A 17,292-nucleotide genomic window follows, 5' to 3' on the forward strand; every position below is an offset into this window, starting at 1 on the left:
ACTTTAAAAGAGTTATATGGTCCTTCAGTGCAAGAGTTCAATTCCACATGTGCAACATGATGATTGATTGCTTTAAAAGCTGATCTCGCTGGCGGCCATGGGGGTCAACCTTCAGATGTCCCGTCTTACATTGGATGAGCTTGGTTCTTCACCAAATGATATCGCTAATGAACCAGCTTGGAGTTCTTGCTACACCTTAGAGTTTGGGAGAGTTATCAAACCACAATCCATGGCACACCCCAGAGCACTTCTGGGTATTGAAACACAACCTGTTGTTACCTGGGCTGCATACAAGCCTCCATGACACACATGCTTGAGTACTGCACTGTCGGGAGGCTGACAGTGGAGGGAGGGGTCCTGCTTTAGTGTATATAAGATCTGTACATTTAGTAAGAAAAGTTATTAACGCTGGTGTATTTATTTAATTTTACTTTTAGCAATGTAGCTGATGATAATAATTGTTATGTAAATCCTATGTGCTGCTGAGACCAAGGACCACAATGGAAATAAGTCTGACTTTTTTACGCTATCCTTGATAATTCTAGGATGCATGACTTGCTGTATACCATGTATTTTAATATTTGTCAGATAACTAAACTAAACTAAACTAAAGATGACACTATGATTAACAATCACAATTGAGCAGGAAATTCAATTCCAGGCAGCTGCTGTTGTATTTTCATTTGACCATTTGAATGACTATTTCTACATCTGTTCCCTGAGGGTAAGGGGGGCCCATAGCACTTTCTGGCCCAGGGGCCTCATGGTGGCCATGGTTTAGGGCTGTCCTGGACGAAATAAATTCTTAGTTGAATAATAATCAAGGGACTTTGTCGACTAATCAATTTGTTGATTTCATAAATAAGTCTGTAAAGATTTTAGTGTTTCCCCCATGCAATAGTGCAAAATGGCATCTTCATTTGTGCTCATCATTTTTCAAGAAATAAACTCATTCAGCATGGAGAAGAAAACACACCATGAAGACAGACTAGTGGACTAACAACGTCTTGGTTGAGTTCCTACAGGCGTCCCTGTTTGTGCCACGACTGAAGAGCTGCTGAATCAGCAACACAAGCAGGTACATTTCACTTTCAACTCTGTAAATAAACAGGACACTTGCTACAGTTAGTACATTGAGTCAAACCAGGTCAATTCATAATCAAAATGCAGTTTCTATTCCTATTCCAATATTTATTAAGAGCTAGAAAAACACACTCAACACAGACAACACAAAAGTTACAATGTGCAAATAGGACTTCAGGCCACATGGGGGGGCAGATGAGCTACACATTTTGGCAAACATACAGTGATTAATTAGCCCCTGACTTAAGTCATTGTCCTTGGTCATGGATAACCCTATTCAGCCATGTAATGTTTCTGTAGAACATTATACTTTTGTACATATTCCCTTAATACCTAATGTAAATTATGGCAGTATACTCTTAATATTTTGCCCAGTTCAATGACATCAAAGAGCATCACAGTTGGGTACATCCTGCCTTTTTACACAAGGTACCAGTTTTGTGCTTTGTTTTCTGACCATCATAACCAAATGTAATGACTGTATCTAAAGAAATTGGACAATAGTGAACATTTTAACATACTGTATGGCAAATCTTGTCGTTGATCAGTCAGAAAATAATGCCTTCTTCTCATTGTTTCAAATATAAATTATTATTGCGACTACATTGTTTGTTACTAACATCTTAATCCGACAGAGTTGAAAGAACACACATAAGTACAAAATACATTCTCAAACAAGGAGTAGGACATCTTTCTAGCCGTCCCTAGTTAAGTTGATGAAATACGGGTATTTCATTAATTGTATTTCTTAAATATTTCAACAGCAATAAGCGCTACAACTATAGTCACTCTTCCATCAGGAATTTTTTTAGAGGGTCAGTACATGACTATAACAGATTGATGAGATGGCACTTTTGCAGCAAGCCGTGCTTGAATACATAAACAAACTTCAGATCTCCTGCATTCGTAAACGAAGCAGGTTCCTGAAGATGAGCGAGACGGAGTGTTCTGAGTGCTTCCTCATAACATTGTCTTAAGACGGAGGGGGGGGGGGGGTGTTCTAAGTGCTTCCTTATCACATTGTCTTAAGACGGAGAGGGGGGGGGGGGTGTTCAGAGAGAAGGATTGGAGGCGTGGAACATGCTAAATACATCCCTTCTCTCCAGTCCAACACCTGCACGGTTTGCTACGTGTTCTCAGAAGTCACTCTCCTTCAGTTGCTTCGTAGTTCCAACAAAAGCCCTTTGAAAAGAGTCATGAATAACGATCGCAGAGGCAACTGTACAACTTGACATACAGTACGGTCCAGATCCTCCGACGCAGCCTCCGGCCAGAAGGCATTCACATACTGTACACGCAACTCTATACATGTGCGAATTAAACAAACATCCGCACAGACTACACACAACATATATATACATGCCCAAACATTCAACACCGAAGGCTCTTTAGGAAGAAGAGGTGATATTCCCAGATGATACAATTGTCTCCCGTGGCGAGTACTCCGGCTCGTCCTTATTGGGGTGGGACGAGTTGTCCGACTTGCTGCGGCTAAACTCTGCTCCCATGATGGGCCGGGAGCACTTTCCGGATGATGGCCGGACACAGGCGGTGCAGCACAGGAGAGTCTTGAGGAAGGCCCGGCGCATCTCGTTGCTGGTGAGCGTGTAGATCAGTGGGTTCATGGCGGAGTTGAGCACGGCCAGGGCGAGGAACCATTCTGAATTGTAGAGGATGGTGCACATTCGTATTTCACAAGCCACGTCAAGCAACAGGAGGATGAAGAGTGGCGCCCAGCAGGCGATGAAGCAGCTGAGCACGATGATGACCGTCTTCAGGAGGGCCATGGACTTCTCCGAACTCTTGCTGTTGGCTCCGCTGCTGCCGCGGCCGTTGGAGACCTTGCGGAAAACCAGCTTACGGCTGCGCGTGCGCACCAGGCAATAGATGCGCGCATACAGCACCACAATGGCCATGAGGATAACACTGAAGACAGTGGTGCAGAAAAGGATGTAAGTCTTATGGTAGAGAGGCAGGACCGTGGAGCACTTGCTCATGCTCTCGATGCAGTTCCAGCCCATGACCGGCAGGCCGCCCAGGACGGCAGCTATCATCCACACAGTGCTGATGAGGAGGAAGACACGACACGTGTTGCCATTGTTGTGCAACTTCATTTTGAGCATAGTCAGGTGACGCTCAATAGCAATGGCCAGGAGACTGAATACCGATGCAGCAAGGGCCACAAACATGCTCCCCTCTCTGAAAAACCACTGTGTTGGAGTCAGTTTGTAGGTGTTGGCTCCTGAGAGCAGGATATTAGCCGTGTATACCACCCCAGCCAACAAGTCTGACAGAGCCAAGTTGCCAATGAAGTAGTACATTGGCTTGTGGAACTTCTTGGTTCTCCAAATAGTGGCCAGGACCAGGACATTCTCAAGTATAATGAAACAACATACTATGATGAAAACCACAGAGTCTGCCTTGAGCCTGGAGTCTTGCTCCACTTTGCGGAACTTGCCGGTATAGTTGTAGTGCTTGGCTATCAAATCAGAATATGTGGAATCAGCCATGGCCTGTTTAGTCAGGAATATAGATCCGCCAGTCAGTAGTTTAAATGTATGTCCAGTAGAGGGCTCTGGCAGACCACGGCACAGCAGGCAGAAGTAATCCTTTTCTCTTGATGTGCTATCATTTCATGCTCACGTCAAGTAATAATCCTCATTGTAGCCAGATATTCTGAAAACCTCTCCGGACCCCATTGTGCAAGTCCTGTGGAGAAGAAAAAATAGAAACCTTTTAGCACTGGTAAGGCTCAATATATATCTCAATACATTGAAATATCGATACCACTTTATTTGCTGATAATTCTAATGACAGCAAGGGGATTTAAAGGCATTATCCGGCCATTGGAGCATGTTATATGTAGTAATATATATATTTGTGTGTTGTCGCTACAAAAAACGTCAAACCCACCTGCACTCCAATAACCTATTTGAACCCCTCCAGTCAGGTTTTCGCCCACAGCACGGAAACTACAGTCCTCAAAGTACTCGATGACCTCCTCACCTCCGCTGACGCCATAGCGCTTAACATCCTCATCCTCCTTGACCTGTGTGCAGCCTTCCATACCTTGAGTCACAACATCCTGCTCACTATACTTGAAGACCTCTGTATTGAAGGCACAGCACTCAGCTGGCTCCGGTCCTACCTCTCCAACAGATCATACTTCATTTCACTTCACAACCACTCCTCTGTCACATCCACTGTCACATAAGGTGTTCCCTAAGGTTCTGTACTCGGCCCACTCCTTTTCATCATCTACATCCTCCCTCTCGGTCAGATTCTCTACCATTTCAACCTGGACGTCCACTGCTATGCTGATGACACTCACATATACCTCAGCACCAAATCCCCACACAACCCACCCCTCTCTCACATGGACTCCTGTCTATCTGCAATAAAAGTCTCCCCTTCCTCCCAGACCTTGGTGTGGTCTTAGATCTACCACCTTAACAACATTACAACATTACATAAGGCCCTCTCTCTCACGCTGCTGAAACACTGATCCACATCTTCATCTCCTCCCATCTTCACTACTGCAGCTCACTCATCTACAGCATCAGTGCTGCTCCATCAACAGACTCCAACTGGTCTCAAACACATCCACCCGACTTCTAACTCACACCAGATCCTGGCATCACAACACCTCAGTCCTAATAACAGACCTCCACTGGCACCACAACACCTCAGTCCCAACAGACCTCCACTGGCACCACAACACCTCAGTCCTAATAACAGACCTCCACTGGCACCACAACACCTCAGTCCTAATAACAGACCTCCACTGGCACCACAACACCTCAGTCCTAACAGACCTCCACTGGCACCACAACACCTCAGTCCTAACAGACCTCCACTGGCACCACATCACCTCAGTCCCAACAGACCTCCACTGGCACCACATCACCTCAGTCCCAACAGACCTCCCCTGGCACCACATCACCTCAGTCCCAACAGACCTCCCCTGGCACCACATCACCTCAGTCCTAACAGACCTCCACTGGCACCACATCACCTCAGTCCCAACAGACCTTCACTGGCACCACAACACCTCAGTCCCAACAGACCTCCACTGGCACCACATCACCTCAGTCCTAACAGACCTCCACTGGCACCACAACGCCTCAGTCCTAACAGACCTCCACTGGCACCACATCACCTCAGTCCCAACAGACCTTCACTGGCACCACATCACCTCAGTCCTAACAGACCTCCACTGGCACCACATCACCTCAGTCCTAACAGACCTCCACTGGCACCACAACGCCTCAGTCCTAACAGACCTCCACTGGCACCACATCACCTCAGTCCCAACAGACCTTCACTGGCACCACATCACCTCAGTCCCAACAGACCTCCACTGGCACCACCTGACATGGACATTGGACATCACCCGAGTCCCAAAAGACCCTTTTTTATATATATGATATTTATGGCCTCAAACCGTAATCTGGTAATTAATTTGTTGACTTTGATTATTAAATACAATTTTAATTCATTTTGAAGGCTAAAGCGTAATTTTGGGGACTAATGATGGTCTCGACAGGTGAAGTCAGAAACACGCAGAATTAACAATGTAGTTATGTTTTATGTATAGAACACCATGCGGCACAAGTACAAGCGAGTATTGCGGATTGGCAGAGTTATGGGGACTAATCACATACATCACATGACATTTTATACATTGAACTAACCGGAGAATATAACTTAGCAATGAAATGTTAGCTGCTAACTAAGGAAAATGGTAAACTATTGTTAACTACCATGAAATAACAAGGGAAATTGTTTGCTTTAAAATACACAGATTAAATGATCCAGATAACGGTTAACTACCAAGAAATAACAGCATGCAGTTGCTCATTAATTAAATGATAAGGTAGCAGATCTCATAAAACAAGGTATTGCTATTTAGTTTTTCATCTACATAATGTCATGGTAGGCTACTGTAATTAACACAACACAGGGATTCACTTTCCCCAGTAACATCACCGGTGGCCATATTCAAACAAAATTGTGCAAAACGGTTTAGAGTTTTTGGATGTACTTGAGATTATGTGCAAAATAAATCAGCACTGTTTTTGGTGAAATTCCCCTTTAACTACCACCACGAAACCATAGCTACCAGTTACGTACTGATAAAGACATGGTAATGATAGGGTAGTTACTGGGTAAAATCTAAACCTTGGGAGGTATTGAACTCCAGTTTGAAAATTGAACTCCAGTTTGAACAAGCTGACTCTAGAGCTATGTGGCAGGGGCTCAAAACGATGACAGACTACAAAGGCGCCTCCCTCAAACTGAACAGTGACATCTCCTTAGCAAATGACCTCAATACCTTCTATGCGAGGTTTGATGCTGGTAATAACAACACCAGCTCACAAGCCTCGGCAATGGGGGGGGGGGGGGGTCGGCTGCTGATGGAGGCGCAGTGTTCAGGGTAACAGAGCATGAGGTGAGGCGGACCTTTAAAAAAGTGAATATCAGGAAGGCAGCAGGTCCAGACGGCATCCCCGGCCGCGTCCTAAAAGTCTGTGCCGACCAACTGGCCCCAGTATTCACTGACATATTTAACCTGTCCTTAGAACAGGCTGTCATCCCCACCTGCCTGAAGAAGTCCACTATTATCCCTGTACCCAAAAAATCCAAGCCTGCTTGCCTCAACGACTACCGCCCTGTAGCTCTCACCTCCATAGCCATGAAGTGCTTCGAGAAGCTAGTAAAGGGCTACATCTGCTCCTCCCTCCCCATCAACATGGACCCCCTGCAATTTGCATACCGCCCCAACAGGTCCACGGAGGACGCCATATCCCATGTGCTGCACACAGCAGCATCACACCTGGACAAGAGGCAGGGGAACTATGTGAGAATGCTATTCATCGACTACAGCTCGGCATTCAATACCATAGTCCCCTCCATACTCATAGCCAAGCTCAGGGACCTGGGCTTGGGCTATGACCTCTGCCAGTGGGTCTTGGACTTCCTGACTGGCAGACCCCAGGTGGTGAGAGCAGGCAACTGCACCTCCTCATCCATCACCCTCAACATAGGGGCCCCCCAGGGCTGTGTTCTGAGTCCCCTCCTCTACTCCCTGTACACACACGACTGTGTGGCTCAGCGGAGTAGCAATACAATCGTCAAATTTGCTGACGACACAGTGGTGGTGGGCCTGATCTCTGCCAACGACGAGAGGGCCTACCTGGAAGAGGTCAAGGTCCTGGCGGGATGGTGCCAGGAAAACAGCCTCTCCCTGAACGTCAGCAAAACAAAGGAGATGATTGTGGACTTCAGGAGGTCGGGGGTCAAGGACTACAGCCCCCTCAGCATCGACGGGGCACCGGTTGAGAGAGTCAACAGCTTTAAGTACCTCGGAGCCTACATATCCGAGGACTTGACATGGACCACACACATTAACAGTGTTGTGAAGAAGGCACGACAACGCCTCTACTTCCTCAGGCGCCTAAGGAAGTTCCAAGTCAGCCAGAAGATCCTTAAGAACTTCTACTCATGTACAATAGAGAGCATCTTGACCGGCAACATCACCTCCTGGTTTGGGAATAGCACTGCACAAGACCAAAGCAGACTACAAAGAGTGACACGTTCAGCCGAACGCACAATTGGAGGGGGGCTCCCCACCCTCCAGAACATTTACTACAAGCGTTGCAAGGGCAAGGCTAAGAGAATCATTAAAGACTCCAGTCACCCGAACAACTGCCTCTTTGAACTGCTGCGGTCAGGCAAGCGATACAGGAGTCTCAAGGCGAGCACAGAAAGACTCAGAAGAAGCTTCTATCCCCAGGCCATCAGGCTGCTAAACGAACAATGAATGAACACTACACAACAACAACCACCAAACGCACATAGCACACACATCCACACGCACACACTCACTTTAAACAAACACACTGTAGCACCCACTCCACACACTTATAGCACACACCCACTTTAAACAAACACACTGTAGCACCCACTCCCCACACTTTATATTTATGGATGAAGGATTGCACTACAACTCGTACACCTTACTGTAAATTGTACCTAAAATTGTACCTCATCCCATTTCTGCTTTGCACTAGATAGTACTGTACATTAGTACACTGCATAGTATTGTGTATTGTATATTATATGGTAACTCAGAACATTGTACATATGTCTATACCGAACACTGTGACCTCGTTTTCTTCTTCTAAATTCATGCTATATTATGTTATTATGTTATTTGATACTATCTTGTCTAGCACAGTCTCTGGAGCGTAACAGTAAGAAGCATTTTGTATGAAAGTATTCTGTACTTCTGTATGACAACTATTAAAGAACTTGAACTTGAGGTATTGCAGTATTCTGAGTATTATGAGTAGACATTATGTGTATATAGTATCCTCAATGAAGCGCTGCTGCAACAGCTGTGTAGTCCCCACGATCGCTGCGAATATGAATAACTAACATAATATTATTTATTATATTATATACAGTAACATGCTCCAATGGCCAGATACCGCCTGCACATTCATTAGCATTACTCTGTCGTGTGCACTGTCCACTGGCGATTATTAACTTTCTTTCAGCATATTTGGCAAATGAAGTGATACCGAAATGTGCCATCAAGAATAGTTTTTGAATAACCAAATCTCGTTTGTCAGTACTCGTTTTCGTATACTGAATAGTTCAGTTCAAAAGTCGTATCGTGCCTATATCCTATAATTTTGTAATAAATCGAATTATTATACTCTAATAGTTGGTTGGAACGTTGAAGAAAAAAGAAGACGTCATCGATCTCCCGAGTCCGTCCATTAGTTTAATTATCTTGCTGCCATAATTGGACTCGCCATATCGACGCCGACTGCTCCCTCCAATATTCCATAATAAAGCCTTCAGGCTTTGTGTATAATTCGATTCGATTGACTCTCTCTCTGGGCAGTGGATTCTGGATTTCCAACTCACGACGAGATAGACAACATTGCTGCAGGCTACTCGTGGTGAAACTTAAGTAACGGGAAAGAGTGGCGAATTCTTTCAAGTGTATTTGAAGTATATTGAACTTTATGTGGCGTCGGCTTGGATGGACCTTTCCACTTTCCACCGTCCATGATCTGAAGTTACTTTAAAGATTACGTACAATGAGCCAGAAAATATTACCACTGTATACGATTATTCAAAAATATATACAGCCTATATAACAACTATAAAACAAGTGTATTCGCGGCTATAACATATATAGGCTACTATTTTTATTAAGGAGTAATTTTGAAAAGGCTTACCTCAGTATAAAAATCCGTAACGCCAAAAGCAAACACTTTTAAATAGTCATATATCCTTGATTTGGGAATTGAAATGATCCCGTTTAGAGGTGCGTGGTGCGCGCTTCTCGCTCCTCTAGCTACTGAGCGCTCGGCGCAACATTGGAGAATGAGATGCCCCTCTGGGTGTTACTGATGGGGTTCTCCCTCCCCCTCCCCCACGACTCATTATTTCTGGATGATGATCATTGTGTCAATGTCAACTGTATCAACTGCGCTTTTTAAAATTTTTATAATGGCGTCCACTCGAGATCATGATGATGGTCTGATTGGTCATCGTTAAAGGTTGATACATACGGCCACGATGATTGATGTTATTCAGAAGTATTTTAGGCAAGACTGACCTTATGGGACGGGTGGGGTTGGCTGTAGCCCTTTATTGAGTGACCTGTCCATACTGGCCAGTGGCCACACGGAGGTGTTAGGAGGATGTAACTTAATTATGCAATATAGTATTATTTGTAAGTAATGTAAAAATGTGAAGCAGAGCAGGAGTTTAACAACAGATATCAACCAGAATAAACTCAGTCCACATTAAAAAGCTGTTCATATTGCAGACCTCCTTAACAGCAATGTTTTGTGTTACAATAATATTAATTTGTCAACAATTAGGGCACTGCATTAAATTGCACAAAAATTGAAGTAAAGTAATCATGAGAACAATAGTGATAAACTCCAATTAAATTCCACTAATATTCCACTGATATGAATAATTTAGTTTTCATCTCTGGGAATGCACCAGCTGTGCACAATGCCCCCCCCCCCCCCACACACACACAAACACACACATTAACTCAAGCTATGTGCATGAGTGACCCCAAACCACAACCCTTGACACCCCCATCTCCATCCTACCCCACCCTTGCCCCCATTTCTCCCGCCCATCAATCACATGCTCTGTCTCTTCAGGTCTGCTGCTCAGCCTTTTGCCCCCCCCCCCCCCCCCCCCTACCTCCATCCTTCCCTCTGAGCCAATTAAACCAGATTTCCTTTCATGTATTTTTGATGCTGTAGAGGTAAATGGTAAATGGTAAATGATGCATTTATATAACGCTTTCATCCAAAGCGCGTTACAATTTTTAGGTTTGGCTTGGTTTGGTTTACAGTTTACAGTTACAATGAAAGTCCTATCCTTTCATTACACAAACCATGTATAGCAAAACTGGAATTCTCTTGTTTTAGCTACGATGGTAATTATTTTTTCTTTCTACAATGCCATGGACCGTTATAATTGTTTTTTTTCCCTTTGAGAACAAAACTCATGTAAGTTAGAGACAGAAATAGAGAGAGACAGAAAGGGAGAGAGTGAGAGAGAAAGAGAGAGAGATTGTGAGAGAAAGAGCGAATGTGTGTGAGAGAGAGTGAGAGAAAGGCATAAAGAGAGAGAGAGTGAGAGAGAAAGAGTGTGAATTAGAGATAGAGAAAAAGAGAGAGGCATACAGAGAGAGAGAGGGCGAGAGAGAGTGTGTGAATGAGAGAGAGAGAGAGAGAGAGAGTGTGTGAGAGAGAGAGAGATAGCTGGGGGGGGGGGGGGTTGAGGAAAATGACTCAAAGGAAAGAGGAAAACATAAAAAGAGGAACAAAAGAAAGCCTTCCTTGCTGATGTCATGTTGGTACGTTTCCCTGACGAGGGGGGGGGGGTTCATTCCCCACGTCGCCGCTGTTGATAATTCCTGGGAATTCAATGATGGGAATCTGACATTATCAAATGAAGTCAGACATATATCTATCCATATCTGTCTGAATATAGTGTACCTGCATATAATTGTTCTATATACCTATACTTATACACCTGCATATAACTCTGTATGATATAGCATGCACAATTGTACTGTATATATATATTTTCTTCTTACCATATATATATATATTATATACACACATCTGTCTGTACATACCTGCATATAATCCTTTTGCATATAGATCAGTGGTTCTCAACCTTTTTACACCAAGTACCACCTGAGAACGTAGCTGGCTCTCCAAGTACCACCATGACCGACGTTAAAATACAATCTATTCAGCTATATGCACAGTTCACGCAGGAGGCAAATGTATTCCTAATACCATTATTTATTGTTAACTTTTGTCAGACACAGCCACAGTGTACAAAGGGGTAGCACTAGAACTAGCAAACGCTTCCACACAACTCATACAATGCAAGGGGCATTGAGAACATAATAACTAACATTCTCACATATAGCAAGTGAGAAAATTAAGAACAACTGTATTTCAGCAAATGTACTTAATTCTCTCTCTCTCTCATACACAGCAAGCAAGTGTCCTTCATTCTCACACACACACACACACACACACACACACACACACACACACACACACACACACACACACACACACACACACACACACACACACACACACACACACACACACACACACACACACACACACACACACACACACACACACACACACACACACACACACACACACACACTCACTCACTCACTCACTCACACACACAGCATGTTGTTGTCACATAAGCAGGGCCGGACTGGGGAAATAATTCAGGCTGGGAAATATAGTGTGAAATATAGCCCCAGTCAGGCCCCCACCAGGAATTATTTTGTTACAAAGACTTTCCTGCATTCTGGTGCAGGGATTTTTGAATGTTTACCCTTTAAATGCCAGTCTGTGTGATGGCATCACAAATTATTGTTAAAAAAACACACAAAAAGTAAAATATTTTCAATATATCAAATGCAAAGTACATTTTTCTGGGGGGGATTATTACAGGCTAGGCATGTGTCAATGATTAGCAACAACACAGATTTTGATGGATTTTTAGTTTTTTGAAATGTCAGATTTAACAACAACTCTTTTCAGAAAAGTGGGAGTATTTCATTTTTTTATCCACTTTTTCTCCCATTTTCTATATTTTCTCCCATCCCAATTTCGTATCGTCCAATTCAACCCTCCCCTGTCACGAACGCTGTTTCTTGCCTCCCACAAGCCGGCTGCAATGTGGACTAAGGCGCCGGTTACACCTTAGTTTCGTTTTCGGTTTCTCCAGTTCGCAACGCAACGGTAGCCAAATGAGACATACGTTGCAACCCGAGTACTTTCGTTTTGTCAGAACGAGGCGTGGTCAAATGTTCTAGAATGTTTGATTATGACATCATACTGTGACATCACAAATGTTCTAGAATTTCGGGCATTCATAACATTATTTCATTATTTCATTACATTGTAATGTTATATTCATAACAAACATTGACGCGATTCCGCCAACACATATGTAATATTAAGGTTTTGCTCACAGAGAGATAGATAAATAAATAAATAAACATAATCACGGTTATCTACCAACAACTGCATGTACTGTAGAAATGTATGTTTCAGTGCAGATAAAGGTACTGTACAAAATAACCTCTAAAACACTGCTAGAATAAACAAGCAGTTAGGGTGCGCTGTGTTAATGTTACAATGTACAGTCCGCGAAATAACATTATGAATAAAACGCCCGAAATAACATAATGTTACAATGTACACTTTGTACAGTTTCTGACAGCTGGGCTCGCGAAATAACTATGGCATTATGCTCGGTGCTGCTTGAAGAGATGAGGCGCGCGGGGCATGGGGGCTGCTGCTCGGTGCTGCTCGAGGCAGGAGAGATGAGGCGCGCGGGGCATGGGGGCTGCTGCTCGAGACAGACAGACAGCCCAGACAGGAGAGATACACGGTGCTGCTCCCGGCCGGGCTCGAGACAGACAGCCAAACAGGAGGGATATACATGGTGCTGCGCGCGGGCTGTAGGTTACACTGCACAGTCTACTGCGCATGGGCGTTTTCGCAACAACGGCTCCGTGAAGGCTACACGACTGTTGTCGGCGAGTTTTGGCGCTGCCAAAAAACGCAAAAAAACGCATTTCTGTGTAAAAGGGACATGAAACGTATTCAAACGTATTCAAAAAACGACCACAAAAACACTAGTCTAACATGGGCCTAAGTCATACATAGCACAAGTCCCCTCCGGACGGTACTTGAGGTAACAGCAGTCACATCTTTTCACCTGCGCAGCTCGATCTCTCAGTGGCGAGGAGTAACGCGTGGGAGGCTCACGCTGCCCCCGACACTTCCTGATTCTACTGCGCAGGCGCACCAACCGACCTGTAGGAGTCGCTGTCCACAGCGCCCGATCCCCACCCATCAGTTTCCCACCCCCTAATACGGCCAATGTGTATTAGTACGGACGACCAGCTAAACTGAAAGCAATGTGGAGCGCCGGGATCGAACAGGCGATCCCAGCGTCTCCGCATTTGTGGCGAGCGCCTTGCCCACTACGCCACGTAGCCGCCCCGGAGTATTTCATTTTTTATCTGACATTACAAAAGAAAAATCTAAAAATAAAAATGGTTATGATCAGGGCCGCAACTAGAATCACTGGCCTGCTTCTAAGTTCAGTGGCCTGACTGCAAAAAAAAGAAAAGAAAAAAAAATATATATATTAAAATTTTTTTTTTCAAGTACCACCAGCAGTACCACCAAGTACCACTAGTGGTACGCGTACCACAGGTTGAGAACCACTGCTCTAGATACTATATCTGTACCCCTTACCTACTCTTAAGTCATGCTGCTGGCCAGTATGAGTTACTACTACCATAGTGTCTTTTAGGGCTGACCCCTATTAGTCGATTAGTCGACTAATCGGTCGAAAGGAGCCGTAGTCAACTGGCCAACCTCTTAGTCGAATATAATAATAAAAAGATTTAAAATTTTTTTTTTATCATTCTTTCCAAAAGATGGAATGATAAAAAAAAATATATATAATAATATTTTGTCGACCAATAGTCGACTAACGGCAAATTTTGGCCAATCATAGTCGACCATCCAAATCCTTAGTCGGGGACAGCCCTAGTGTCTTTATCACTGTACATTTTAATACTACAACTCTGTCCATACATCTGATTAGTACTATACTCAGTAGTACTAATATATATATTTTATACTCGTTTTAATCTCTCTATATTGCTATTGCATTTATTTTCAGTTGTACTGTACTTGGTCAAGGTCAAGGTCCTGGCGGGATGGTGCCAGGAAAACAGCCTCTCCCTGAACGTCAGCAAAACAAAGGAGATGATTGTGGACTTCAGGAGGTCGGGGGTCAAGGACTACAGCCCCCTCAGCATCGACGGGGCACCGGTTGAGAGAGTCAACAGCTTTAAGTACCTTGGAGCCTACATATCCGAGGACTTGACATGGACCACACACATTGACAGTGTTGTGAAGAAGGCACGACAACGCCTCTACTTCCTCAGGCGCCTAAGGAAGTTCCAAGTCAGTCAGAAGATCCTTAAGAACTTCTACTCATGTACAATAGAGAGCATCTTGACCGGCAACATCACCTCCTGGTTTGGGAATAGCACTGCACAAGACCGAAGCAGACTACAAAGAGTGACACGTTCAGCCGAACGCACAATTGGAGGGGGGCTCCCCACCCTCCAGAACATTTACAACAAGCGTTGCAAGGGCAAGGCTAAGAGAATCATTAAAGACTCCAGTCACCCGAACAACTGCCTCTTTGAACTGCTGCGGTCAGGCAAGCGATACCGGAGTCTCAAGGCGAGCACAGAAAGACTCAGAAGAAGCTTCTATCCCCAGGCCATCAGGCTGCTAAACGAACAATGAATGACCACTACACAACAACAACCACCATAGATCCTCCCCTACACAACAACAACCACCAAACGCACATAGCACACACATCCACATGCACACACTCACTTTAAACAAACACACTGTAGCACCCACTCCACACACTTTATAGCACACACCCACTTTAAACAAACACACTGTAGCACCCACTCCCCACACTTTATATTTATTGATGAAGGATTGCACTACAACTCGTACACCTTACTGTAAATTGTACCTAAATTGTACCTCATCCCATTTCTGCTTTGCACTATATAGTACTGTACATTAGTACACTGCATAGTATTGTATATTATATGGTAACTCAGAACATTGTACATATGTCTATACCGAACACTGTGACCTCATTTTCTTTTCTAAACTACATGCTATACTATGTTATTTGATACTATCTTGTCTAGCACAGTCTCTGGAGCGTAACAGTAAGAAGCATTTTGTATGAAAGTATTCTGTACTTCTGTATGACAACTATTAAAGAAACTTGAAACTTGAACTTGAAACTTGTGCTGTATAATGACAATACATTTGAATCTAATCTAATCTAATGTAATGTAATGTTATTTAATTTATTTAATTTATTTAATTTATTTAATTTATTTAATTTATTTAATTTATTTAATTTAATTAATTTAATCTAATCTAATCTAATCTAATCTAATCTAATCTAATCTAATCAAGATACTAAACTGTGAAGTTGCTCCACATAGAATAGTCTGTGAAAAGGTGGCACAGGTGACAGTACAACACCCAGCACATTATTCTGAGGAGGATACTACTGTTTCTGGCCCAGAACTGACAACACTATGATGGAATGATGCTTGATATTTTGATATAAATGTTTAAAAACAAAATGTTCTTCGTGTCCAGAGTGTCCCGTCCGAAGTAGCTGCAGATTTGTACATCTTGATGACATCACAGGTTTAGTGAAAACCAAAAAAAAAGGAAATATTTTGACCAACAAAGTGCCATGTCTGCAAGTGCTATGCCCATGAGCCACCACTAGGGCCAGAGTGGCTAACCATGAGGGACTGAATGAACGTGTTGGTGACAAAGTGAGATAGTAACGTTGCTTGTCTATGATGTGCTTCGCATCTAAACGCATGAAATAAGTCCTTGAGGTGTCAATCATACTGTATTACTAGTTAAAGAGGACTGCTACACTAATGACACTAATAAATTATATGTGTTATATGCAGGTGTATAAGTAGGTATAGAAGGATTATATATATATATATGTAACGGCCTCTCTTGCAATGATGACGCAACCCGTCTTTGATCATTACTGATTGGCTTTATTTCCGTTCGAAGAGAACATCTTTATTCCGAACCGTAAAACTGTGAAAACATACATGAAATACAATAAATCACTGATCAAACCATAACAACATACGTACATATTATCTCTGCTTGTATAGGCGTGGCACCGGTCTTTGCAAGGTTGGTTGTATAACCCACTGAACTTAACCTACAAGCACATTACGGCCCCAAACGTACCTTGTTGACTGCATGCAATATGAGAGGAAAGTTAAGAGCTCTGGTGTCGATGTGGCTTGTCTGATGATCGTGGAGGAGTGAAGGAACGAACCTTATAGTGTCTCTCTATTTATACCCTATGGCCGGGTCTACTATGACATCACCGCTATGACATCACAATGTTCCAGAATGTTCTAGCCTGTTCTAACCGGTTCTACTATGACATCACCGCTATGACATCACAATGTTCCAGAACGTTCTAGCCTGTTCTAACCGGTTCTACTATGACATCACACTGCAGCTTAACTGGAATTACACTATGACACAGCTGCAGTTACAATATATATATATATATATATATATATATATATATATATATATATATATATATATATATATATATATTGTGACGAGACTGGTGGTGTTCAGGCTCGACACGGTTCAAAACAAACAAATCCAATTTCCACACAATCACAGTTTCAATAAATAAAGGATATTTATTGATTAATATCATACAAATCCGATAGGCAAGAGTGGTCGAATATCAGTCCAGGGTCAAAACACGTATCAGGCTCTCGTACAAAAAGGGATTGTCAATACTCAGGGTTTGTCTTCCGGTCCAGGGTCAGTTTCACAAGGGGGTATCTCAGCCAGTCCAGGGTCCAGTACCATGAACACCTTCTCGCTTCACCTCTCTTCATAACTACCTCTTACCTCACAAACTCTGTATAACAATCTCTCTCTCTCTGATCTCTGTTCCTTCCTCATC

The 17,292-nt window shown here is 43.4% G+C and overlaps 1 protein-coding gene across 1 annotated transcript; it reads right to left on the minus strand.

The window, feature by feature from the left end:
- Positions 1-1,176: 1,176 nt before the first annotated feature.
- s1pr1 (sphingosine-1-phosphate receptor 1) lies at positions 1,177-9,472 on the minus strand. The gene is made up of 2 exons (XM_084310679.1): positions 9,339-9,472; positions 1,177-3,792 (listed from the first exon to the last, which is right to left on the minus strand). The coding sequence occupies exon 2, from the start codon at positions 3,591-3,593 to the stop codon at positions 2,472-2,474; it is 1,122 nt and encodes a 373-aa protein (XP_084166805.1). The 5' UTR covers positions 3,594-3,792; positions 9,339-9,472; the 3' UTR covers positions 1,177-2,471.
- Between the last annotated feature and the right edge of the window lie 7,820 nt (positions 9,473-17,292).

Source organism: Notolepis coatsorum (genome assembly GCF_963971535.1).
Source record: "Notolepis coatsorum genome assembly, chromosome: 3".
Lineage (NCBI taxonomy): Eukaryota > Metazoa > Chordata > Actinopteri > Aulopiformes > Paralepididae > Notolepis > Notolepis coatsorum.

Bases quoted from the DNA above. Each gene is read 5' to 3' on its own strand.
- s1pr1 (XM_084310679.1), bottom strand. From the start codon at position 3,593: ATGGCTGATTCCACATATTCTGATTTGATAGCCAAGCACTACAACTAT.